At 40.9% G+C, this 27,559-nt stretch overlaps 3 protein-coding genes across 8 annotated transcripts in view; 1 reads left to right on the top strand and 2 right to left on the bottom strand.

Moving 5' to 3' along the window:
- Nucleotides 1-8,080, bottom strand: part of naprt (nicotinate phosphoribosyltransferase) — a 9,558-nt gene extending 1,478 nt beyond the window's left edge. The window contains exons 1-13 of the mRNA XM_058073531.1: nt 7,834-8,080; nt 6,551-6,868; nt 5,664-5,791; nt 4,303-4,385; nt 3,705-3,835; nt 3,522-3,637; nt 2,033-2,229; nt 1,792-1,932; nt 1,623-1,707; nt 1,477-1,557; nt 1,305-1,407; nt 362-519; nt 158-265 (exon numbers count right to left, since the gene is read on the bottom strand). Coding sequence (XP_057929514.1) covers nt 158-265; nt 362-519; nt 1,305-1,407; nt 1,477-1,557; nt 1,623-1,707; nt 1,792-1,932; nt 2,033-2,229; nt 3,522-3,637; nt 3,705-3,835; nt 4,303-4,385; nt 5,664-5,791; nt 6,551-6,868; nt 7,834-7,918 — 1,734 coding nt within the window. The 5' untranslated portion in view covers nt 7,919-8,080. The remainder of the gene's footprint in view (nt 1-157; nt 266-361; nt 520-1,304; nt 1,408-1,476; nt 1,558-1,622; nt 1,708-1,791; nt 1,933-2,032; nt 2,230-3,521; nt 3,638-3,704; nt 3,836-4,302; nt 4,386-5,663; nt 5,792-6,550; nt 6,869-7,833) is intronic.
- Nucleotides 7,678-13,891, top strand: LOC131129723 (tripartite motif-containing protein 16-like protein). The gene is made up of 9 exons (XM_058073536.1): nt 7,678-7,808; nt 8,401-8,799; nt 8,921-9,016; nt 9,608-9,841; nt 9,934-10,096; nt 12,366-12,407; nt 12,494-12,553; nt 12,626-12,864; nt 13,421-13,891. Exons 2-9 carry the CDS (start codon nt 8,437-8,439, stop codon nt 13,715-13,717), a joined length of 1,494 nt encoding a protein of 497 aa, XP_057929519.1. The 5' UTR covers nt 7,678-7,808; nt 8,401-8,436; the 3' UTR covers nt 13,718-13,891.
- On the bottom strand, nt 13,751-27,559 carry eef1db (eukaryotic translation elongation factor 1 delta b (guanine nucleotide exchange protein)). Of its 6 annotated transcripts, XM_058073526.1 has the most exons (10): nt 27,410-27,507; nt 25,406-25,452; nt 19,440-20,443; nt 18,767-18,896; nt 18,615-18,686; nt 16,980-17,064; nt 16,791-16,897; nt 16,443-16,640; nt 15,461-15,655; nt 13,775-14,065 (listed from the first exon to the last, which is right to left on the bottom strand). In XM_058073526.1, exons 3-10 carry the CDS (start codon nt 20,441-20,443, stop codon nt 14,027-14,029), a joined length of 1,830 nt encoding a protein of 609 aa, XP_057929509.1. In that variant the 5' UTR covers nt 25,406-25,452; nt 27,410-27,507; the 3' UTR covers nt 13,775-14,026. The 6 variants fall into 6 exon arrangements, with proteins under 6 accessions (XP_057929510.1, XP_057929508.1, XP_057929509.1 ...); XM_058073527.1 differs by lacking the exon at nt 25,406-25,452 and having other exon boundaries at nt 13,751-14,065; nt 27,410-27,552; XM_058073525.1 differs by lacking the exons at nt 25,406-25,452; nt 27,410-27,507 and adding an exon at nt 24,385-24,402 and having other exon boundaries at nt 13,773-14,065.

The raw sequence follows: 27,559 nt of genomic DNA, 5'->3' as shown, positions 1-27,559 counted from the left end.
AGACATGAGGACCAAATTTGATGGTAACTTATTGTTTTTAGTGTATTTTATAGCTGATTTAATACATGGGTCAAAACCCACCCGTTAACATAAGACATGATACCAGAAAGCTAACACAAGAGGAAGGTTAACTGATTTCTGCGTTTGACAGACTCACCGTGTAAGAGTCAGGCTCCTGCAGCCTCTTATGTCGAGGGTGCAGGCTCTGGAGTGAGTCCTGGACTTGAGCTTTGGTTTCTGCAGTGCTGCTCAAAGGCCGCGTGACCTAGAAACACATTTATGTCAAGTCCAAAACGTGCACCAACGTGTGGATGCTGCGTTCAGGTACATTTGTAGTAGTCCGCTGTGTAATAATACTCACCTGTCCTTTTGTAAACATTTCCTGGCGAAGACGGGTGACCTGAGCTGGAGTGACAGATAGAGAAGTGTCACCCCCGCCCAGAGGATGGCAGCTCAGAGGACGCCCCGCCTCTGGTGGGGACTCTACTGCCAGACACAGAAGATCCAGAAAAGGATGTCCTGCCCAAAGGTAAAGGGCATCATCACGACTCAACATCTCGGGATCCATGTTCGGATTGTCCTTCCTACTCCTGCAGGTGACCGACACGGGGTGCCGCCCTCTATTTACCTGGAATTTTGTATTTTTTTTCACCCCCAAACTCCACACAAAGGGTGGAATTGAACTCAGGTTCTTGAATTTATTTCTTCAAAATTGAGGAAGCAAAAAATGTAACACTTCCACACAGAGTAGGAGGAGATTTTTTTCACCCCCAAACTCCACACAAAGGGTGGAATTGAACTTGGGTTCTTGAATTTATTTCTTCTAAATTGAGGAAGCCAAAAATGTACCACTTCCACACAGAGTCTGAGATTTTTTTCTCACCCCCAAACTACACACAAAGGGTGGAATTGAACTCAGGTTCTTGAATTTAATTCTTCTAAATTGAGAAAGCCAAAAATGTACCACTTCCACACAGAATAGGAGGAGATTTTTTTTTCACCCGCAAACTCCACACAAAGGGTGGAATTGAACTCGGGTTCTTGAATTTATTTCTTCTAAATTGAGGAAGCCAAAAATGTACCACTTCCACACAGAGTAGGAGGAGATTTTTTTTTTTTTGTGGAATTGAACTAACGTCTACTAGCTGTGAGGTCTGCGTACTAACCACTGGCTCACCGTGCAGCCCTCGGCTCGTGTTCTGCTAGTTAAAAAGTTAAATGAATCGTAAATAAGATTGCCCCAGAAGATCGCCCTCGTATGCGGCCCACCACCACCGCTTCAAAACCCTGCCTTCTCTTCTTACCATCAGCATCAACTAGCCGGTAGACAGCTTTCCTTCCTGGAACAGTGCTCTTCTCCGGATCCTCGCTGATCTTCATCCTGGGCCGGCCCCGAGCCTCCACCAGCTCCCAGACAAATAAAAGTACAATGTCAACAAACAAAACCACAATACTCAGAACTGGTTTCTTAATCACCTTATACACACAACCCAGCGAGGGCTGTTTGGTGCAGGTGACCAGATGCGTTCCAACGCCAACCACGTCGATCTCGTTCTCCTGAGAGATGGAAATGTGAGTAGATGGGAAAGCCAAGGGGATACATGATAGATGATAGATGCTACCTTGGTGTTGAGTTCCACCATGGATTGCTCTGAGATGTTGTTGGTGCCAACAATGATGAGGGAATCAAAGGCCGAGACAGAGAAACTAGAACAGTAAGCGTGAGATAATAAAATCGACGGTACTTCTATCAGGTTTTGGTTGAGATGAGCATCATGGCACCTCACTCACTGCTCACTGCAGAGTCTTAGGACACCACGTACGTCCACGGATTGCTTGCAGAGATCCCCGCTGTCTAATCGAACTCCCATCGGTCTGTAGCCCAGCTCACAAAGCGCCAAGGCCACAGCACAGAAGTTCAACAGGCCACTGCTGAAGCAAAGCAAAGCAAAGCTCACAACACATCAACTTAACGTATTTATTATAATATCATTATTTCATGTACTTTTATGTGAAAACATATCCAAATTACCATGTAACACTGTAGCTGTCAATCACCGGGAGGAAATTCTGGGGGTAGGCGATGGCGTACGACAGGAAGGCAGCCAGTTCTCCCTCGTGGATCTTCCCGGGCTCCGCCCCCAGAAGCTCACACACCCGACCCAACCAACCCTTGGTCAGAGAGATCAAATCTACCGGATCATGGTCACTATTCACAGTGACAAGCGTCTGATTGGAGAGGAAGAGCAGATTAGTGAGAGAGCACGTGCTAACGGCTAGCTGCCTTCGGAACCATTGGAACTATTGTGGACATCAGAACCAATGGAACTATTGGAATTATTGGGGACATTGGAACCATTGGAACTATTGGAACCATTGGGGCTATTTGGGGACATCAGAACCAATGGAACTATTGGAACTATTGGAGACATTGGAACCATTGGAACTATTGGAACCATTGGGGCTATTTGAACCTTTGGAGTTATTGGAACCATAGGAACTATTGGGGACATTGGAACCATAGGAACTATTGGGGACATTGGAACCAATGGAACTATTGGAATCATTGGGGCTATTGGAACCATTGGAACTATTGGGGTCATTTGGGCCATTGGAACCATTGGGGCCATTGGAACCATTGGAACTATTGGAACCATTGGGGACATTGGAACCATTGGGGCTATTGGAACTATTGGGGCCATTTGGGCCATTGGAACTATTGGAACTATTAGGGCCATTGGGGCCATTGGGGCCATTGGGGCCATTGGGGCCATTGGGGCCATTGGGGCCATTGGGGACATTGGAGCCAATGGAAATATTGGGGTCACTGGAACCAATGGAAATATTGGGGTCATTGGAACCATTGGGGCCATTGAAACCATTGGGGCCATTGAAACCATTGGGGCCATTGGAACCATTAGGGCCATTGGAACCATTGGAACCATTGGAGACATTGGAACTATTGGGGCGATCGGAACCATTAGGGACATTGGGGCCATTAGAACCATTGGGGCCATTGGAACCAATGGAAATATTGGAACCATTGGGGCCATTAGAACCATTGGGGCCATTGGAACCAATGGAAATATTGGAACCATTGGGGCCATTGGAACCATTGGGGCCATTGGAACCAATGGAAATATTGGAACCATTGGGGCCATTGGAACCATTGGGGCCATTGGAGGTATTGGAACCATTGGGGCCCATTGGAATTATTGGGGCCATTGAAACCATTGGAACTATTGGAACCATTGGGGCCATTTGAACAATTGGGACCATTGGAAGCATCAGAACCATGGGAGCCATTGCAACTATTGGAACCATTTGAATCTCGCTTGGATGATTAAAAGGTTGTGTTAGGACGGGTATTGGATAAGTAAACAAAAAGGGACACGGACCACATCCTCCACAAAAAGGCCCCCAAACTGGACACCCTCAATGTCTTGGCTCCGCCTAGAAATCCTGTCCATGTATACAGGTTCTACCAATGTAAAGATCAATGGTCGAGTTCAGATACTCACTCGTGGCCAGACCTCCTCCAGAGAGGTAAAAGAGGTGACGTAGGAGTGAGCCATGGTCCCTGCAACAGGGACCCCAAACAGCAGTCCAGCCTGAACATTACTGGTCAGATCGAACCCTGAAGGACAGCACCATGAGAACAAAATACAGTAATAGTCCGTCATCGGCCATCACATGACCATCACCTCCGATATACGAGTATCTGGACGCAGTCAGGCCTCCATCTGGACCCTGAGCCCTTCTGAGACCCATTTCCAGCAGTTTTCTCCTGTGACCACATGCCAGGCGGAAGCGGGCGGCGTTACTGCAGACTAGACTACAAGACACAAAACAAAATACACTTTTAGAAGTATTGGCCAATAAGTGTTTGTGCCGCTTGCTAACATGCTAACCCCACAACATTGTTTTCACGGGATGTGTTGGCAGGTACGTTCAACACGGCGGACATGATTGTTTTTGTTTTTTAGCGTGAAGTGTGAAGTAAAATGGGAGGAGGACGCCACTCAAGACTTTCGGCAGGCACTGACCACACCCTTAAGCCTCGCCACTATGCAGGCACGAAACCTGCAAGACCAGCAGTTGGTATTATGGAGTCTGACGACAGATGATCCATAAATTATGATGAAAAAACTGATGCTAGTTTAAAAAAAGTAGCAAAAACACAAAAAATGTTTGTCCCGAAGATGCTAACTATATGCAAAATTGGGATGTCTAAAATTGACGGTTTTAACGTTCTTGTGGACTCGAACTGGTGCATCATGTCGCTGTGCGAGTCAGTGTTACCTGGCGTAGTTCACCAGACAAAGCAAACTGGTCTCCAGCAACTGGACCACAGCCAGCGGACCTGCCACTTCCATCACAGGCTCCTGCACACATTGCCAAGAACACCACTTAGACCGGTGCTCTCCAAAGTGCAGGCCGGGGGCCATTTGTGTTACATTGGCTCACAGCGCATTCGAAAAATATACAGTAATTTAACACAAAAAATACAATCAAAATATTGAGAAAAATACAATTTGAAGAGAATAATGTAATATTAAAAAGAAAAATAACATTTTAGTGGGATGCAGTTGAAATATTAGAGGATATTTTATATTCTAATATTGTGATAAAACAACAAATTAAGCTGTAATATTTGGAAAAGTAGGTTGCAGAAAAATTTTGAATACTTGGAGAATAAAGTCAAAATATTATGGCAATAAAGTAAAAACAAAAAGTTGAAATAGTTTTAAAATTTAAAAACAGCAGAAAATGTATGTAATAAAGAAAAATAGCCATATTCTAATTGGAGACTAAAGTCAAAATATTATGGCAATAAAGTAAAAAAAAGTTGAAATAGTTGTAAAAATTTAAAAACAGCAGAATATTTATGTAATAAAGAAAAATAGCCATATTCTAATTGGAGAATAAAGTCAAAATATTATGGCAATAAAGTAAAAAAAAAAAAGTTGAAATAGTTGTAAAATTTAAAAACAGCAGAAAATGTATGTAATAAAGAAAAATAGTCATATTCTAATTGAAGAATAAAGTCAAAATATTATGGCAATAACGTAAAAAAAAGTTGAAATAGTTGTAAAATTTAAAAACAGCAGAAAATGCATTTAATAAAGAAAAATAGCCATATTCTAATTGGAGAATAAAGTCAAAATATTATGGCAATAAAGTAAAAAAAAATGTAAATAGTTGTAAAATTAAACATTTAAAAACAGCAGAAAGTACGTAATAAAGAAAAATAGCCATATTCTAATAAGGAAAAAGTCACAATTTACAAGAATAAACTTGTAATATTATGAGTGAAGATAATGGTATTTTCATAGCATATAGCTGAAATATTTTTTAAAAAATATATGTTTTTTTTTTTTTTTATATAAGCCATACTTTAATATTACATTACTGTTGTGAGCTATTCCAAAACTAGGTTGGGGAAAAGGTTGTTTCATGTGAATAAATTCAAAATATTATTATTATAAATTATAATATTATTAAGAAAATGTACAAAAATTAATGCTGAGGAACACAAAATATTTGGAAAATTTAAAAAAAAATGTATAACGTCAAAATATAAGTGTCCCTTGCATCCTTTCATTTTTCACTATGCAGCCCCCCCTTGGAAAAAGGGGTCACCCTTAAGCCGGAACCCTTACCCGGGCAAAGACCACCATGCCTTCTGGGACAGAGCGGAGTGTAACATCAGAACAGTCGAGACCCCGCAGGAACTGGAAGAAGGCCGGATCGGTCGCTGGCGGTAGGACGGAACGCAGGAAGTCCACATCTAAGTTCAAGAAGCACAAAAAGAACTGTCTGAAAACGAGTCCCGGGCAAACGTTTAAGACTAAGACGCTAACAATAGAGTCATGTGTTGGTTTATGAGGTGGGGGCGGGGGTTGGGGGGGGGGGGTCTCGTGTGGAGCTCAAACTAAACTCTTGTCAGTTAAGACTGTTGTTGGGAACCTTGAATCCAGGAAGTGGATTCCTTCTTCGTGTTTTGGGTCGCGGTCAAGACCCCCTCCATGGCCTGTCTTCGGTGTTCCTGCTGAGAGCCCCCGGAAGGGTGACGTGGCCCCTTTAGCAGAGAAACACCCCAAAACGCACTTGTAACTTGCAATCTTGTACCTGAGGTCCTTTGACAGCTCTTTGGTCTTGCCCATGGTAGTGGAGAGGCAGGACTAATTAGTGTTTCATGGACTGTGGGGGTCAGAATGCTTGCTGGTTGGTGAGATATTTAATAATTATCTCACTCAATATCATGAAAATTAATTTGTAAGCATCATTTATTTATTTTTACAACAAAAATGGACGCTGCTCTAAAAAGTGGGGTACTTTTAAGAAAACCAGCAGGGGATCAACTCCTTATTTTCTGCCATCTTTTTAGGCAGATATTGCTTTGCTAATCCACTACATGACACTAAAGAGAGATCAAGTTCGACCATTGAGCCTCTCGCCGAGGTTGCGCAACATCGAACCCGAATGCACCCGAACATTCCCGAAGTTTCAAATTAACACTTTTTGTATTTTTTTTTAATCGCCTCACCTTCGTCCGTGAAGTGAAAAGTCCTGAGGAAGGTCAGACAGTCGTTGAGTCCCACAAACAGCGAGAAACTTCCACAAAAAGGGTTTTCTCTGAAGAACAACTCGAAAACCGCAGAGTCCCGGTGCCGCCCGGCCCGCCAGTACGCGTACGCCATGGTGAACTGGTACAAGTCCGTCAGCAGCGGCGGGACCCGATCCAGAACCGACCTCTCCCTGGTCCCACATGTGTCTCTGGAAGGCGCTGCCATGACTGACACTCGGGAGTCCAGCCAGCCGGGTCCAATGAAGCCGGGGTTTCTGGGACATGAAGTTCGCTCTTCTTCACGCAAAAAGGGGTTAAAACTTGGTGAACATTCTTATGTACACACTACAATGTGGTTTGTCTCGTTTCCTGTTCAAACACAGCACTTTTGATTCAAGTGTATTATGTATCAAATATTTATTTGCCTAAATACTTGGCGTAGGTTTGATTCTTACAATAATCGTGATTATTCAATGATGAAATCCTAATGTAAACGTATAAATCTCGGTAGCGGCAACACTGTCTTTTGTACGTCACTTTTACTTGATATCGGAATCGGTACCGCCCATTTCCCCAATAAGGTCATGTTTCCTTTTCCGGTGCCGCAGCCAATGGTTGAGTGTCAAATGGAAATACTTCCGTCAGCAGTAGAAAATTTTCGAAAAATGTAGCTACAATGTAGCGCTGTCCCAAATTCATCCTTACACCCCCCCTTCTGTTGGCTTCTTCCCACCTTTACGTGTGGTGGAAAGCCGCCGTTATTCAAAGTTGGTCCCTCCTTTTTAAGATTGCGGCCATTGTGATTGGTGAGCAAGGACATTCGAATATGGTTGTCATCTTAGCTACCACTTCCGTAGTCTGCCTTTGCCCGGCGCTGTGTTTGTAACACTGGAATGGAGGAAAATGTGACTCCGAAATCAGTAAAAATCCAAAACAAAAAATATGCATGCGTATACATTTACTGTGTTCGGTAAATAACATTAGTTAATTTCATCAAATGAAGAGCTAGTGAAGTATGTAGTTGTGTGCCTAGCCCCGCCCCCATCATGGCGTACTACGCTTCTGTTCATTCCGCTATGATTAAGTCCTATTCAATTCTAGTGTCCTTGGAACAAGTGTCTGTCGGTCAGTGGGCACTCATAATATTGACGGATTTGAATGCAACATCCGGGTACTGCCAGTGCACTGCATTGGCATTGCTTGTCAGCGAGTACTCAAAGCGCGACGGTGGAAACTGGTGAGTTATTATCTCATTTACTCACCTCGCATCATATCGCCAGTGAACGTATTAGCACCGAGTTGTGTCAAAACTAATGCTAACTGGGTGCTAGCTACACGGTGAATCATCTGCTCTCCGGAAGAACGATAGCTCCTTCATAACAAATAACTTGTTTCTACACGGGAAATAAAGCATTAAAATGATAGTGTTGTCAAACTGGTACAGGAAAAATAATGGAAGGTAATCAGAATTTGTGTCGAACTCGGGAGAGAACGTTATTCTTTTTTTTACAACATTAACTTACACTCCTGGCTCCGTGAGAAATCACAGCCCACTTTCAGCAGCAATAACAAAACCCCTCCGGGTGGCAACCACTTCCCTATTAATCGTTCCGGGGTGAATTATGTACCAGCAACCATAGCACTACAGCATACATATATTTAAACAGGCATACTTAAATGTTCTGTAGGAAGTTTCACATGAGCCGGACTCGTTTTGCAGCAGCACTTCCTGCCTATTTGACCACTCAGATTGGCTAAATTGGTGGAATGGGGTTGGGGGTTAACTTACACAATACTTATACTAATACTTCTTTCCCCCTCTGTACCAGGTGACCCTGTTGGTATTTCATCGTGTCCCCGCCACAATGGCCCAGGCTTACCTCGGCTTGGATAAAACCCAGTTCAGCTGTTCAATATGTCTGGAGCTGCTCAAGGACCCGGTCACCATCACGTGTGGTCACAGCTTCTGCCTGGCCTGCCTGACAAGCTACTGGGACAGTCAAGTGGTCTGCAGCTGTCCACACTGCAGAGCCATCTTCAGTCCCAGACCCACGCTGGGCAGGAACACCTTGCTGACCGAGATGATCCAAAGGCTGGGGGTGATGCAGTTAAGTCAGGGTCCGTCCGCGCCTCCCCTCTACCAGGACCTGGCGCCATCGAGGAGCCAAGGCTTTGCACATACCACCTTTGATGTGTCCTCAGTCCATGCGGGGAGGACTGTTGGAGAGGTGCGCACGTTTACACAGACCATAAAACTGCATCATTTGAAATATGTTTTTAAACATGAAAATATTAGAATGAAAAGTGTCGTCAAAATAGCGGCTTCATTCCAGTTTCTTGCTTCCGCAGAAACATTTACAAGAATTGCGGAGAAATCTCTCCGAGCAAATCACCAAGAAAGAATCCGAGGTGCAGCAGCTGAAACAAAACTTGAAGTCTTTCTCTGTAAGTACTGATATCATCCAGTGTATTTTACATTGCACAGTATAGGAAGCCAAAAATGTACCACTTCCACACAGTCGGAGATTTTTTTTTCACCCCCCAAACTCCACACAAAGGGTGGAATTGAACTCAGGTTCTTGAATTTATTTCTTCTAAATTGAGGAAGCCAAAAATGTACCACTTCCACACAGTCGGAGGAGTTTTTTTTTCACCCCCCAAACTCCACACAAAGGGTGGAATTGAACTCAGGTTCTTGAATTTATTTCTTCTAAATTGAGGAAGCCAAAAATGTACCACTTCCACACAGTCGGAGGAGTTTTTTTTTCACCCCCCAAACTCCACACAAAGGGTGGAATTGAACTCAGGTTCTTGAATTTATTTCTTCTAAATTGAGGAAGCCAAAAATGTACCACTTCCACACAGAGTCGGAGGAGATTTTTTTTCACCCCCAAACTCCACACAAATGGTGGAATTGAACTCAGGTTCTTGAATGTATTTCTTCTAAATTGAGGAAGCCAAAAATGTACCACTTCCACACAGAGTAGGAGGATAATTTTTTTTTCCGTTTCCATTCATTCTTACCTTATTCTCAAGCGTCTCGCCAAGGAAGCAGTCAAGGATGCCAGCAGGATCTTCGAGGAGTTGCAAGAGTTTTTGGAGTGCCGTCGGGTGGAGGTGAAGGCGCTCATCAGGGCTCAGGAGAACGCCGAGGTCACCCGATCCGAGAACCAGCTGCATCGACTGGAACGGCAAATCTCTGAGCTGAAGAAGCGAGACGCCACGCTCCAAGGGCTGTCACGGTCGCAGGATCAACACCTCATCGTACAGGTGAAGAGAAAACTGACGGTACACTAATGGCCCCGGGCCATACTTTGGACACATTTGGTTTGATGTATGGAACACAAACATTTTGTCTGCAGTCCATGTGTGAGTCGTTGGGGAGTCCAATCCAAGCGGGAGAAAACACTTCCCTGGTTGTCAGTCCCCACGTCTCCTTCGGCGGGGTGAGGGGCGCCATCTCTGACATGAAGGAGCAGCTCCAGGGTTTCTACCACGCGCAATTTGCCAACATCACCACTGCAGGTGTGTCTGGTCTAGGGATCGATCGATGTTTTTTTTGGGGCCGATACCGATTTTTTTCCATCACCCTTAGCCTATGGCCGATTTTGCTTGAGCCGATATTTGTGGCCGATACTGCTTTTGATCCCTCAATTTACATGAAAAAATGACCATGATAAATATTACAGGTCTTATGTTTAAACAAATATTTATTGAAATGTAAACACTAGGGATCGACCGATATGTTTTTTTGGGGGGCCGATGCCGATTTTTTTCCATCACCCTTAGCCTATGGCCGATTTTGCTTGAGCCGGTATTTGTGGCCGATACTGCTTTTGATCCCTCAATTTACATGAAAAAATGACCATGATAACAAAGATTTATTGAAATGTAAACACTAGGGATCGACCGATATGTTTTTTTTTGGGGGCCGATACCGATTTTTTTCCATCACCCTTAGCCGATGGCCGATTTTGCTTGAGCCGATATTTGTGGCCGATACTGCTTTTGATCCCTCAATTTACATGAAAAAATGACCATGATAACAAATATTTATTGAAATGTAAACACTAGGGATCGACCAATATGCTTTTTTGGGGGCCGATACCGATTTTTTTCCATCACCCTTAGCCTATGGCCGATTTTGCTTGAGCCGATATTTGTGCCCGATACTGCTTTTGATCCCTCAATTTACATGAAAAAATGACCATGATAAAAAATATTTATTGAAATGTAAACACTAGGGATCGACCGATATGTTTTTTTGGGGGGCCGATGCCGATTTTTTTCCATCACCCTTAGCCGATGGCCGATTTTGCTTGAGCCAATATTTGTGGCCGATACTGCTTTTGATCCCTCAATTTACATGAAAAAATGACCATGATAACAAATATTTATTGAAATGTAAACACTAGGGATCGACCGATATGTTTTTTTGGGGGCCGATACCGATTTTTTCCATCACCCTTAGCCGATGGCCGATTTTGCTTGAGCTGATATTTGTGGCCGATACTGCTTTTGATCCCTCAATTTACATGAAAAAATGACCATGATAACAAATATTACAGGTCTTATGTTTAAACAAATATTTATTGAAATGTAAACACTAGGGATCGACCGATATGTTTTTTTTTAGGTCGATGCCGATACCGATTTTTTTCCATCACCCTTAGCCGATGGCCGATTTTGCTTGAGCCGATATTTGTGGCCGATACTGCTTTTGATCCCTCAATTTACATGAAAAAATGACCATGATAACCCAAACACATCATACTGACACAATTTAGTACAGGGGTCTCAAACTCGCGGCCCGAGACGCTAGTTTGAGGCCCCCACCTTGATACCAAAGTTTAACGTTGAAATGACAGCTTAAAGCTGTGTGCACACCGGACACAATTAACATGATTTTGCCCCGCCCATACTGTTACCCTACCCTGTTACCCCGCCCCTGTTTTGCTTTGGATTAGCAATGAAGCTAAAGGCTTACGACGCTGGGTACAAATAAATGCAGGAAATGATTTGGAATAAAACGGAAAATATACGTCAAGATAAAGCATCTCAAATATCAAACATGTTGTTAAAGTTACGACGCTGCTCCCAGATGGAACTGAGTACGATGCTAACTTGCTAATTGGGTCAAATTATTAAGTTTCATTAATGTTCATGTTAAAGGTTAAATAACTGTTAATACTGTACATTTGAATCTGAAAAAAATAATTTCTCTACCAACTGTATGTGGTTTCTTACGTTTTTCTTACTTGCTGTTTTATTATTATTTTACTTGTTTATTACTGATCGATTGATTTATTCTTAATTTGTTTATTTTTTTAAATCTTATTTTATGTATAGAAAAATAAAAATTAAGATATTTGAGAACAGTGGAATGTTTTATTAGATATTTTGGTGTGGAAAACCGGAACCAAAGTACTGAAAAAGTGTAAGGTATAGCAGAAGCAAAAGCATTGAAGATATTTTTTTTTTTGAAAACCTGATGCGGCCCGGCTTTACCCAGAACCTAGCTCCGGTGGCCCCCAGGTAAATTGAGTTTGAGACCCCTGACTTAAACTGTTATGCAAAGCTGCCCCGGCAGATGCCTGACTGTAAATCATGCGACGGAAAATATATCGGGTGAATCCACGCGCGTATCAGCCGATACCGATTCAAGGAAAAACTGCAAATATCTGCAAATAAAACTGCAAGATATATTGGTCGATCCTTAGTCTGGTCATCACATTCCGACCAGTCCTCCCACTGACACATGGAAAAAAAAAACCTGTTTGTTGTATTTTCACAGTAAAAAATGTCACCATTCTGGAGCTGGAAAAGCCAACTCAAGGTGAGCATCTCACAAAAACGTCTTTATCGAGCTAGGAAATTCATATATATTTTTATTTTTTATACATTTTTTAAATTGTATGCTAGTGATGAAGTGCGACATTCCCAGCGTTCCAGCATTGGACACCAGAAGTGATCTCCTTCAATGTGAGTAGTAGTGGTTTCTTACCAGTATCAGTCGCTCCACATATAAATCATCCGTACGCTCCTTGTCTCCAGACTTCCGCCCTCTTTCGTTGGACCCCTTTACTGCACACAAGGAGCTGTCGCTGACTGAAGGGAACCGCATGGTCAGTCGAACAGGAGAACTGCACTCCTACCCGGACCACCCAGACCGCTTTGACGGCTGGGTTCAGGTCATGTGCCGTGAAGGTCTGAAAGGAGTTTGTTACTGGGAAGCGGCATGGGGCGGCCAACAGGTGGCGCTGGGAGTCACCTATGAGAGCATCAAGAGAAAGGTAATGCTTTTACAACAGGGGTCTCAAACTCAATTTACTTGGGGGGGCACTGGAGCTAGGATTCTGGGTGAGACTGGGCCGCATCAGGTTTTCCAAAAAAAATTAACAAAGCATTATTAGAGCCCTGTAGACATGACAAAACACGACTATAGTCACATTTATACTCTTTTTATTTACAACATATTGCGCAACTGCAGGGTCTTGAGACGCATGCTAACTCGCAAACTAGAGAGCTAGCCACCTAAACGGTAGCCTTCAAGTTATTTCCTTTCAACTTAAATAGCCAAAAACTTACCACTTCCACATGGATAGGGAGGATAACTATTAACAGTTATTTAACCTTTAACATGAACATTATTCAAACGTAATAATTTTTTCTGGGTACATGATACCATACAGCATCCATATCAAACTTGCGCGGGCCGCACTAACATTAAACTTTCATATCAAGGCGGGGGCCTCAAACTGGTGGTTTGCGGGCCGCATGTTTGAGACCCCTGTTTTACAATAAATATAAAAAGGGTATCTCACCCCAGGTGGGCTTCTTTGCATTCAGGGGACATCCAACGAGAGCAGGCTGGGACACAACAGTCTATCGTGGAGTCTTCGATGCAGTCCTTCAGCATTGGACTTCATCCACAACAACGAGACAGTCAGCTTTCCCTCCGCCGCCGCAATATCCCACCGAATCGGCATCTTCCTGGACCACGATGCGGGAGTGCTCCGCTTCTATGCGGTGACCCCAGGAGGAATCCAGCTGCTGCACCAGATGAAGACTACATTTGACCAGCCTCTGTACCCGGCCGTGTGGCTCGGGGCCCGTGCCACAGTCAACCTCGGCTGTGTTGACTGACTGATGGAAGTATACCCCACATAATCACATTATCACTGTCTGTACTTGCATGCCAACATGTACCTGATTAGAAATTAACTATTTAGTGCCTTAATTTTCATAACAATACATTAAAAGTACTCACTGACTTCCCTTTCTTCCCTTAATGTCCCCAAAATAAACCCAACCATGATATTAACACTAAGTGATGGTGCCTGTGCTGTTATTTTGAAATATACCCTCCCCTCCAACAAGACGTGTTTCAGTGCAAGAGGATTTTATTAATGAACACAAACAAACGGTGTGGTAACGGTACGAGACAGACTGCATTTAAATCTTATTGAACGCTGCGACGTCCACACTTTGAACCTGAAAGACAACCACAGCAAAACACTTGGATTAGTCTTGATACAGATATTATATTGTGTATGTAAACAACAATGGTAATGGTTTCATTTCATTTGAACGTGCATCAGATTCCAATTGAGTGCATCCCATAATCAGTTCCCAGTTCCATATGTCCAAAAGGAGTAGGAAGAAGCAAAGCTTATTAAATCCTACCCCTCCATCTGGTACTTTTACAATCAGTAACTGTTACATTTGTTCACTTCCTGCTTTCCAAATATAATTTAAGTTTTTGTTTTTAATTTAATTTTATAATTTTTTTCAAATTAAAAATTTGTTTACATTTTTTTAAATTATTATTTTTAGGTACCGAAGTACAAGGTGATATGAGCATCCAATGCCATAATGGGTAAAATAAAAATAAAAATAAAATAAAATATTCATGAATGAATGATTTTTTTATTTTATTATCTTTTAAAATAATTTTTATGAATTAATTATTCATGAATTAATAATGTATTTTATTAATTTTATTTTATTAATTTTATTGTATTTTTTAATACAATTTCATGAATGAATAATTTTTTATTCTAATTTATTTAATTTTATTTTAATTTCATTTCATGAATAATGTTTTATTTTATTAATTTATTTTAATTAATTTATTTATTATTTTTTTGTTCCTGTACCAAAGTAGGAGGTGATATGAGCATCCAATGCCATAATGGGTACCATAGTAAGTGTCAATATAGTGATATATATAGCACATCATGACTGGTTCAAGACTCTTCATCCTTGTATTTAGCAAACATCAACTGCTTGTATTGTTTCTTGAATTGGCTCATCGTTGTGCATTGTTTGATTTCCTTACTCAATCCATTCCATAGTTTGATTCCACATACTGAAATGCTATGGCTAGCATAACGTAGTCCTAGCATAGAAGTGTTTCAAATGTACTTCTTCCCTGAGATCATATTTCTCCTCTCTTGTAGAGAAGTATTGGATGACATTTTTAGCTAATTGCTTATTTTTAGCCTTATGCATTATTTTAGCTGTTTGAAGATGAACTATATCAGCAAGTTGAAGTATTTGTCATTTTAGAATTAAGGAGTTAGTATGTTCTCTGTAGGCAGCATTATGAATTATCCTTACTGGCCTTTTTTTGCAGTACATTTGGCCAGTGAAGATTGCTTTTATAGTTATTAGCCCATATTTCCACACAATGAAAGGACATATCTCGTTTAGTAGCTTTTGTTTTGCTTCTAGCACCTTGATGAAGAAAGGCCAAAAAGGTTAGTGAAAAAGTTAACTGTGACTTTGTGTTGCTTTCAATGTTTCCACTGCCCTTGGGTCCATAGGATGAACTCCTTTGTGTCCTTTATAAAAGTATAGCACTAAAAAAAAAATAAGTCTACTTACATAATCTTCAAACTTTGTGATCTCCTCTTCCAAAAGGTCCGTTCCCACCTTGTCGTCCTCCACCACACATGAGATCTGGAGCTTCTTGATGCCGTAACCCACGGGAACCAGTTTGGACACGCCCCATAAGAGGCCGTCGGCTTGCACCGAGCGCACGCACTCCTCCAGCTTGGCCATGTCCGTTTCATCATCCCACTAAAGGGACACAATGAGGCAGACGGTCACCCGTGGAACACATTTCATCCTTAGTCTTCAGCTAAAGACGGAACCACACAATGTCTTACAGCAGGGGTCTCAAACACGCGGCCCGCGGGCCAAATGTGGCCCGCAGGACACTAGTTTGAGGCCCCCGCCTTGATATGAAAGTTTAATGTTAGTGCGGCCCGCGCAAGTTTGATATGGATGCTGTATGGTATCATGTACCCAGAAAAAATTATTACGTTTGATTAATGTTCATGTTAAAGGTTAAATAACTGTTAATAGTTATCCTCCCTATCCATGTGGAAGTGGTAAGTTTTTGGCTATTTAAGTTTAAAGGAAATAACTTGAAGGCTACCGTTTAGGTCGCTAGCTCTCTAGTTTGCGAGTTAGCATGTGTCTCAAGACCCTGCAGTTGCGCAATATGTTGTAAATAAAAAGAGTATAAATGTGACTATAGTCGTGTTTTGTCATGTCTACATGGCTCTAATAATGCTTTGTTCATTTTAATCTCAAAAAAATAATTTGTCTACCCACCAACTATATGTGGTTTCTTGAGTTTTTATTATTTGCCGTTTTATTATTATTATTATATTTATTTATTTATTACTGATTGATTTTCTTTATTCTTGATTTGTTTATTTATTTTGTGTAGAATTTTTTTTTATTTATTTTTTTAACAAATGCGTTGTTTTTTTTTTGGAAAACCTGATGCGGCCCAGTCTTACCCAGACCCGAACTTCAGTGGCCCCCAAGTAAATTGAGTTTGAGACCCCTTTCTTACAGGTTTGACGTCCAGTAAGATGGACGACTTGGCGATGACAGCCGGCTTCTTGGCTTTTCTCTCGGCGTATTCTTTCAATCTCTGCTCTTTGAGTTTCTCCGCCTCTTCGTTGTCGTCGTCGTCGCTACCAAACAAGTCCAAATCGTCATCTGTTTCCTCTTTTGCGGGTGCGCTAGCCTTTTGCTGGGCTGTAGTGCCCTTAAGACAGTATAGAGTATAGTACAGAGCATCAGCAAAGTATTCTTTTCGTTTTCTACATTTTATGTTTCACTTTTATTACAAACTGGAGTCAATTATTAAAATTCACAAAATACCCCACAATGACAAGTGACTAAAAATTATATTTACATTTGTGTAGGGGACTGAAGGAGCTGACGCTACAGCTACAGGAGATTTTTCCAGTACTGCTACCCGACTTTCCAACTTGAGCAGTGCGGCCCTAAGGTCGTGTACAACTGAGAGAGATAGAACCAGAGTTGAAATCTCATCGTTTTTAAGTGTGTGAAAAAAAATACATTAAAAACGAAAATAACCCACCTTTATGTAAGCTCTGGTTTTCCACTTCCAGGCTCTTTATTCTACAGACGAGTTCTTGATCAGACGCGTTGCTGCTGCTGGCGTTCTGCAATAAACAATGGATGAAAGACCCATGGAGTCATGTGTCATTTATAATAGCACAGTGGTTCTACAGTTGAAAGGTGGCGGTTATGCCGCAGTAAACACCAACATTTAATTTGCGGCATGCATCTCTTGGATTTTATGTTATATGGTTAAAAAGCGCCATTGCACCCCGGTCCCTAAGCTTTCATTCCAAAATGGCAGACAAAAACCAAAACGTATGAAAACCCACGGAACTTTTACAATTTGATTTATCCGTTCTGGACAGCCAAAAATACCCAAAAAAAACATTTTATACAGAACGATTAATAATAAAATCGATTATATATTATTTTATTTATAATATATTTATTTTATATTAATAATATATTATAAATTTAAAATCAATATTTTTTATTCGTAATTATAACATATATTATTAGAATTTATACCAATTATAAATTATAATGTATTAACATGAGTATAACATTTATATTATTAATATAAAATATTATAAATTATAAGATATTTTATAAGTATGAATAAAAAATATTGATTTCATATTAATATAAAATACATTAATAATTAATATTGTAAATTAATAATATTAACATAAAATATTATAAATTATAATATATTTTATAATATTATATTATTATTATATTATATTAATATTATATTAATATAAAATGAATTAATAAGGCAAAATTCCTCATTTATCGCAATTACATTGGTTACATTTAAACCAATGTAATTTAAATATGATTTATCCATTCCAGACAGCCAAAAATACCAAGAAATACATTTTATACAGAATAATTAATAATTAAATAAATTATATATTATTTTATTTATAATATATTTATGCTATGTTAATAATATTAATATAAAATATTATTATAAATTCTAATATATTATATTTTAACATTATACATAAAATATTGATTTTACATTATTAATATAAAATAAATTATTAATAAGGCAAAATTCCTCATTTATTGCAATTACATTGGTTCAATTTAAACCAATGTAATTTAAATATGATTTATCCATTCCAGACAGCCAAAAATGCCAAGAAATACATTTTATACAGAATAATTAATAATTAAATAAATTATATATGATTTTAATTATAATATATTTATTTTATATTAATATTATAATATTAATATAAAATTATAAATTATAATTCTTTATTTTATAATTATACATAAAAATATTGATTTTATATTAATATTAGTATAAAATAAATTAACAATTAATAAGGCAAAATTCCTCATTTATCGCAATGACATTGGTTCAATTTGAACCATCATAAAAAAAAAACCTGTTTTGGCAATCAAGTCTCACCTAACAATTACTAACACCTAGTGACCAATGTAGAATACTACATTCACAATGTTAATACCGCCTCTTAATTCCTTCTGTTAGTTCATTTAACCATCTCATGCTTGGAAATGCTGAATTTAAGCCAAACGTATGTAAGATTGCTTTAATATGCAGATTCTTTTTTTTTTATTTATTACTAATAATTCATTCAAGCCAGGCCCTCCTTGACAGTTTGACTGTACTTACTCCTGCTAGCGACTTCTGGATGTTCTCCCGGGCCCGAGCTATGTCTTGAAGGATGCTGTTAGCGCCCGCATCCTTGAGGAAGACAACAAAATGACATTCCAAAAACAAGCCCGACGCATTTAAGATGTGCTGATGTTCCAGTCACCACTCACGCGGACCGCCTGGGCCGGATGACGCGAGGAGCTGTTCACACTCTCGAAGAAACGCCTCTCTGCCTCATCGTAGCGCGTTTTGTCAAACCAGATCTTCTCCTGGAGCAGGAAGTTGACGGTGCTCATGTTGCTGGAGAAGAAAAAAAAAAAAAAAGGAGAGCGGGAAGTGTGAACGAGACTGGAGGTGTGACTTGGACAGATGGCTCCCGCTACGTTAGGATGTACTGGCAATAAAGTTTTTTTCAAACAGTTAAACCAGGCGTGTCCAAACGTTTCGGATGGATGCGGGGGTCTATGCTAGAACCGAGCTGATGGATGCTAAATTAGCCTTGTGTTGTAGTTCACAAAGTTTAATTAGTGTAATAATATATTCATTTTCAAATACGTCCACGGCCAATGAAAACAGCTGGACCCCAGGCCGGGCTTTGGACACCCCTGATTTAAGCTATTAACTGGTCAACCCCAAACAAATAAAACACAAATGTGTTGACGTGAAAATAATGGTCAATTCATACCATCAGTCAAAAAACAAAATGGAAAACTAAAGCAAGAACCACAAAGAAAAAAGTACAAAATGGAGAAAAAAGATGATGGGTTGCTCCCAACTAAAAGGAAAAAGGGGATGAAAAGAAGAGAAATGCCAAGTGGATCCATTCTCCGGGTTGAATCATACTTTTCCGTCGGGTGGACGGTGGAGTCGGTCGTTTTGGGCCTCCAAGCTTTCGTTCCCGCGTGGAAGCGGCTCTCCGCTGCGTCAAAGCGCCACTTCTCCGACCACACACGCTCGCTGTCGGGATGAAGGAGGTAGCAGATTCCCGGATCCTGGCGCTCGTGCTTCTCAGGCACCTCAACGGGCTCCTCCTCTTCCTGGATGGGGTGCAGGGCGTGGAAGACCTCGGCTTTTGCCTGCGGGACAACTCGTTTTACTTCCTCCTCGTCTTCTTCGACGAGGCTTTGAGGGCGGTCGCTGCTTCTGGGGGCGGATGAATTGTTGCCGTGCAGATTTTGGTAGAAGCTAGCTTCGGCGCGATCGTACTGCGGCTTCTCCAACCAGACATTTCGGAACAGTTCGGCCAGAACCGGGGACAGACCGTTGACCGACTGGCGAGCAGCCGGCGCGACCGCCGCCGTCTGCTGGCCGTCTGGCGCTTGAGACCGAGTTCTGGATGTGATGTCGATTTGGGATGAGTGCTCCGAGGAATCAGTCGGCTGCACGGGTTTTTCAATATGGTGGTCGGCTTTCTTTTTGCCGGGACGTGGGGCCTTTTTCTCCGGGTTGAGGTCGGGGGTTCTTTTGGACGAGTTCGCCAGCCAGCACTGGTTGAGGCTCTCCGCTTGCTCGTAGATGCCGCGTTCAAACCACACGTTGGCGCACTCCGACCGCAGGCCAATCAGTCGCCGGGCGGTCGTCTCGGATGTCGCTTCATTGCTGTTGACCTTCTCCTCTGCGTCGCTCTCCGTTTTCGACGAACGCTTCTTGCTGCGACGTCGTTTCCCGTTTCGCTTTCCGTTTCCGTTCACACTTCCGCTCTCCGGAGAGGACGATGTTGAGTGGTTGGAGTTGGCCTCGGCTCTACGCTCGGCCACCGAGCTGGCCGAGCAGTCCACCTGACTCTGGGTGGAAGTCATATGAGCAGACAGATCCGCTGCAGTGCACCGGGGGGTCTTCTTAGACATCTTGGTTCGGTTAGAGGAAAAAGAAAAGTACAGGCTTGTGGATTAGTTGGGAGTAAAAGCACAAGGAATTCAGGCAAAAAGGGATCATTAAAGCTCTTTCACACATGCACTTAGAAAGGTCGTTGAGGTCAAAAGGTCGATCTGCGCCAGTCAACTTGGTACAACTTGGAATTAGGAATGGGATATTCTAAGAAACTACCGTCTCATTTGGAATAATAATAAGTAATCAACAGTGAGATTAATTATGACTGTCAACAAAGCAGTCATTCTCAAATGGTCTTAATCGTGCGCTTTTATTCTGAAGGGTATTTTACGATAAGTAATCAACAGTGAGATTAATGATGACTGTCAACAAAGCAGTGATTCGCAAATGGTCTTAATCTTGCGCTTTTACTCTGAAGGGTATTTTACTATAAACTAATCAACAGTGAAATTAATGATGACAAAACAAAGCAGTGATTCGCAAATGGTCTTAATCTTGCGCTTTTATTCTGAAGGGTATTTTACTATAACTAATCAACAGTGAGATTAATGATGACTGTCAACAAAGCAGTGATTCTCAACTGGTTTTAATCTAGTGCTTTTATTCTGAAGGGTATTTTACGATAAGTAATCAACAGTGAGATTAATGATGACTGTCAACAAAGCAGTGATTCGCAAATGGTCTTAATCTTGCGCTTTTACTCTGAAGGGTATTTTACTATAAACTAATCAACAGTGAAATTAATGACTAAACAAAGCAGTGATTCGCAAATGGTCTTAATGTTGCGCTTTTATTCTGAAGGGTATTTTACTATAACTAATCAACAGTGAGATTAATGATGACTGTCAACAAAGCAGTGATTCTCAACTGGTTTTAATCTAGTGCTTTTATTCTGAAGGGTATTTTACGATAAGTAATCAACAGTGAGATTAATAGTGACTGTCAACAAAGCAGTGATTCTCAAATGGTTTTAATCTTGCGCTTTTATTCTGAAGGGTATTTCAATATAACTAATCAACAGTGAAATTAATGATGACTAAACAAAGAAGTGATTCTCAAATGGTCTTAATTGTGCGCTTTTATTCTGAAGGGTATTGTACTATAAGTAATCAACAGTGAGATTAATGATGACTGTCAACAAAGAAGTGATTCTCAAATGGTCTTAATTGTGCGCTTTTATTCTGAAGGGTATTGTACTATAAGTAATCAACAGTGAGATTAATGATGACTGTCAACAAAGCAGTCATTCTCAAATGGTCTTAATCGTGCGCTTTTATTCTGAAGGGTATTTTACGATAAGTAATCAACAGTGAGATTAATGATGACTGTCAACAAAGCAGTGATTCGCAAATGGTCTTAATCTTGCGCTTTTACTCTGAAGGGTATTTTACTATAAACTAATCAACAGTGAAATTAATGATGACAAAACAAAGCAGTGATTCGCAAATGGTCTTAATCTTGCGCTTTTATTCTGAAAGGTATTTCACTATAAGTAACCAACAGTGAGATTAATGATGACAGTCAACAAAGCAGTGATTCGCAAATGGTCTTAATCTTGCGCTTTTATTCTGAAGGGTATTTTACTATAACTAATCAACAGTGAAATTAATGATGACTGTCAACAAAGCAGATTCTAAAATGGTCTTAATCTTGCGCTTTTATTCTGAAAGATATTTCACTATAAGTAATCAACAGTGAGATTAACAGTGACTGTCAACAAAGCAGTGATTCTCAAATTTGGTTTTAATCTTGCGCTTTTATTTCTGAAGGGTATTTCACTATAACTAATCAACAGTGAAATTAATGATGACTAAACAAATAAGTGATTCGCAAATGGTCTTAATCTTGCGCTTTTATTCTGAAAGGTATTTCACTATAAGTAACCAACAGTGAGATTAATGACTGTCAACAAAGCAGTGATTCTCAAATGGTCTTAATCTTGCGCTTTTATTTTGAAGGGTATTTTACTATAAATAATCAACAGTGAGATTAATGATGACTGTCAACAAAGCAGTGATTCGCAAATGGTCTTAATCTTGCGCTTTTATTCTGAAAGGTATTTCACTATAATTAACCAACACTGAGATGAATGATGACAGTCAACAAACCAGTGATTCTCAAATGGTCTTAATCTTGCGCTTTTATTTTGAAGGGTATTTTACTATAATCAGTGAGATTAATGATGATTGTCAACAAAGCAGTGATTCTCAAATGGTTGTAATCTAGCGCTTTTATTCTGAAGGGTATTTTACTATAACTAATCAACAGTGAAATTAATGATGACTAAACAAATAAGTGATTCTCAAATGGTCTTAATCTTGCGCTTTTATTTTGAAGGATATTATACCGTAAGTAATCAACAGTAAGATTAATGATGACGGTCAACAAAGCAGTGATTCGCAAATGGTCTTAATCTTGCGCTTTTATTCTGAAGGGTATTTTACTATGAGTAATCAACAGTGAGATGAATGATGACTGTCAACAAAGCTGTGATTCTCAAATTGTCTTAATTGTGTGCTTTTATTTTGAAGGGTATTTTACTATAAGTAATCAACAGTGAAATTAATGATGACTGTCAACAAAGCAGTGATTCTCAAATGGTTTTAATCTTGCGCTTTTATTCTGAAGGGTATTTCACTATAAGCAATCAACAGTGAGATTAATGATGACTAAACAAAGCAGTGATTCGCAAATGGTCTTAATCTTGCGCTTTTATTCTGAAGCGTATTTTACTATAAGTAATCAATGAAAAAATTTAAATCTTTCCAGACACTTTTTGTTGAAATTATTTTGGATTGTATGTAAAAACATTGTTACTAAAACACTGTTACTTTGCATAGCCTCATATCCAAACAGAAGCCTTTACAGTAGATATAATATCTATGAGGAATGAAGTGTAACGCAAATACACGTGTGAAAGGGCGACACTGCCTGAGCTCATGCCGGCCATGTTTGATGTTAGTTCCAGGTCATGGTTGGAAATGACGGGTAATCACTATTGTTAGAAATGAAATGGGAACAGTATAGCGCTGCAGCATGCAAAGGAATGACAGATGAACATGCAGATGAATATGGCCATGATGATGAATGATGATGATCAACCTAAGAGTAAGTCTACTTATGTTAGGCTTGACAAAACTAAACTGTCCACCCCTTAAGTCCCATCATGACATGCATGTCAAACAGTCGGATTTTAATACCAAAACATCATTTTTGTATTGAAAATTCAAGTAAAAAGTAGCAGACCATGTTTCTCATCTGTCTTTTGTCACCATAAGCAGCAGAACCAAAGCGGATGTCTTCGGTCGAGAGGCGGGGTACACCCTGGACTGGTGGCCAGCCAATCACAGGACACATATCGACAAACAACCATTCACACTCACATTCATACCTATGGACAATTTGGAGTCACCAATTAACCTAGCATGTTTTTGGAATGTGGGAGGAAACCGGAGTACCCGGAGAAAACCCACACATGCACGGGGAGAACATGCAAACTCCACACAGAGATGGCCGAGGGTGGAATTGAACCCTGGTCTCCTAGCTGTGAGGTCCGCGCGCTAACCACTCGACCGCCATGCAGCCTCAGACGCTCCCTGTGGTGAAATCTCCCACAAAAGAGTGCTTCAGAGTGGGGAGAGGGGCATGGGTTACCCTAGCACGACCTTATAAGAACATCCGGGTCGCTGTGATGTCACTGGGAGCCAGTGTTAAAAAAAACTCTCTGAAACAGAGCATTCAGAGACATTCCAAACACACAAACCTAATTATTTTTAACCTGGGCATCGTTTACCATGGGAATACAACCTTCTAACAACATTTACACTACCACTCAAAAGTTTGGGATCACTTGAACATTTCTTTGTTTTCCAAAGAAAAACACATTTTCATGTATTTCACAAACATTTGTAATTAGAAAAGCCATCTAAAAATCGTAACTAAAACTAAAATCTCTTACCATGCTGTTAACTACTCCCTTCAGAGAGAGGCACAAACTGGGTCTAACAAGGACAGAAAAACGATGCACAAATGTGCAAGAAGAAACAGAAACAAACAAGAATTATTCCATATGATCGGTGTCAAAATCAGTCAATTTCACTCATGGATGATTGGTATCAAAATCGGCAACGTAAATCCCTCGTATTTACAAAGTCAGAAACAGATTTTCCGTGCTTCAACTACAAAAATATTCCATTTATGGACTTGGAATCCTATATTGTGGAAATTAATTTATCGCTGGCAGGTCTGTAACCAATTAATTAAACCAGGGGTGACTGTAATCATGAAAGACACAAAAATGTTAGCAATAGCACAAACTGGGTCAAACAAGGACAGAAAAACGATGCAAAATCTATTAATAAATCATGCTGGAAAAGCCATCTGAAAATCTAAACTAAAACTAAAATCTCTTACCATGCTGTTAACTACTCCCTTCAGAGAGCAGCACAAACTGGGTCTAACAAGGACAGAAAAACGCTGCACAAATATCTGAGTGTGTCGTTTAAGACAAAGACGCCTCACAGGTATATGTCAGAAAAGTGGAAAAATCCGTATAGGCTACCGTTAGTATAATTTCTTGCTACCACTGGGTGGTGCTGTTCCTTCTTCAGGAAGTAGTAGCCACACTATTTACTATATGTAGTTTGCCAGCAATTAACATTATTGATAAATTAATACCGTGTTTGCCAATCAAAACTGAGATGTATGGGTTCTAATGAGATTGTACAAGCACGACAATGTTGCAAAATATGGATGTACAGTTAAAACACATTCTGACCAACTGCGGTTCCCATTCATTACATCATGCACGCCATGCAAGTTTTGATGAGATTAATGTAGCGGTTAACGCAGGAAATGCCTTCCAGTTCCTGTTTCACAACACGACCAATTCATGAAATTAAACCAAAAAATTAAACAAAATGCATTTAGACAGTATTTGAGAAGCCATTTCCTGCTGCGATAAAAATGCCTCGACTCACCGTCCGGGTAAAGGGTCAAGTCTCAAGTCTCAAAGTGACAAATCAAACTTTTCATCCAGTTGAAGGCAAGCGTTTGGAAGTGGAAATATAACAATCACTGTCAAAATACACGACCCAATAACAGCAATACTAATGCATATGTTATGTACTAACGATGGATCTGTGCGATCGATCGTTAGCGCACAAATCGATCGATTTCTGCGCTCACGATCGATGGTATATTACTGCGCCTGGGATGGATGTATGTAGTTTGTTTAGATGCCAACATATGGCAGCGCTGAGTGTTACTTACAAGAATCAACAATTAAGTCGATGCATGCAAATTTCAAATCTTTGATTAATTGATTAATTAGCAGATCAAGGATTGCCATTATATCGTCAGCACAGTGTCAAAGCATCGTTCTCCAGCGCAAGGCAGTTATATCCATCGTGAGTGCAGAAATCGATCGATTTGTGCGGCAACGACGGATCCGTCTCAGGCGCAGAAATCGATCGATTTGCGCGGCAACAATGGATCCATCTCGGTCGCAGAAATCGATCGATCGATTTGCGCGCCAACAACAGATCCATCTCGGGCACAGAAATCGATCGATCGATTTGCGCGGCACCGACGGATCGATTTGCGCGCCAACAACGGATCCATCTCGGGTGCAGAAATCGATCGATTTGCGCGCCGACGACAGATCCATCTCGGTCGCAGAAATCGATCCGATTTGCACGCCAACGACGGATCCATCTCGGGCGCAGAAATCAATCAGATTTGCGCGCCAAGGACGGATCCGTCTCGGGTGCAGAAATCGATCCGATTTGCGCGCCGACGACGGATCCATCTCGAGCACAGAAATCGATCGATTTGCGCGCCGCAACGACGGATCCATCTCGGGCGCAGAAATCGATTGATTTGCGCGCCAACGACGGATCCATCTCGAGCACAAAAATCTATCGATTTGCGCACCAACGACGGATCCCTCTCGGGCGCAGAAATCGATCGATTTGCACCCCAACGACGGATCCCTCTCGGTCGCAGAAATTGATCGATTTGCGCGCCGACGACAGATCCATCTCGGGCGCAGAAATCGATCGATTTGTGCGCAAACGACAGATCCATCTCGGTCGCAGAAATCGATCGATTTGCGCCGCAACGACGGATCCATCTCGGTCGCAGAAATCTATCGATTTGTGCGCTAACAACGGATCCATCTCGGTCGCAGAAATCTATCGATTTGCACGCCAACGACGGATCCATCTCAGTTGCAGAAATCGATCGATTTGCGCGCCAACGACGGATCCCTCTCGAGCACAGAAATCGATCCGATTTGCGCGCCAACAACGGATCCATCAAAGTGTAAATATGATTTTAAAAATATGACATTTTTAAAAGCCCGTTTATACTAAATTTGTGCATTTTAGTGCCCTACCAGGTAGTGACAAGTAATATAATTAAATCCTGATCTTTGGACTTGTCAAAGTACTGGCCCACATTGGTCTCTCCTGCCGCATGTATTCATCCTTAAGAGGAGTCTTGATTACTGTGGTGAGTTGTGATCGATGAAACAGTTCAGATTGACTCGCTTTCATAACTATTGAACTGCCAAAGACTCGTTCGTACCCAGGCACGTGGGACACAGTGAAAACGTCGCAATCAAATAAATGAATGGAAACAAACGAGGCCGCCATTGATGCACGTGAACGCCTCACTGGTGCTGTCATTGTCACGAAAGGAAAACGATACAAATTAATGTCGCTTTTTACAAACATAACGATGCGAGATTCGGGTGCTTTTGTGATGTTATCTCATTGTTGTTTAAATCCCAGCAATAACGTATAAAAGTATTTGAAGACGGTGACCTGCGTGGTCGGTAGCCGTTAGCTAGCATCATTAGCTTAACATGTCCAGAAACGCTGAATGACATTTAATGGCATTTATTCCTTCTATCGTGTTTATCGGCCAATAGCAATAAACAATTCATTTCCAAAGTGTAAATCCAGGCCAGGGTGACTTACTGCTGAGTGTTCGAGTGCCGTCGTGGGAGTCAAGCCGGTGGAGGAGACACGTTTAGCCAAGAAGGTCCAACAGGGAAGAGGAAGAGGAGGAGGAGGAAGCAAGGAGTGTCCCTCAAGATGGGGGAAGGGGACTAAAGCGTCGTTTTTTTA

This window comes from Doryrhamphus excisus, chromosome 5 (genome assembly GCF_030265055.1).
Source record: "Doryrhamphus excisus isolate RoL2022-K1 chromosome 5, RoL_Dexc_1.0, whole genome shotgun sequence".
In the NCBI taxonomy this organism is placed as follows: domain Eukaryota; kingdom Metazoa; phylum Chordata; class Actinopteri; order Syngnathiformes; family Syngnathidae; genus Doryrhamphus; species Doryrhamphus excisus.
This window is presented reverse-complemented; position numbering and strand designations above follow the sequence as displayed.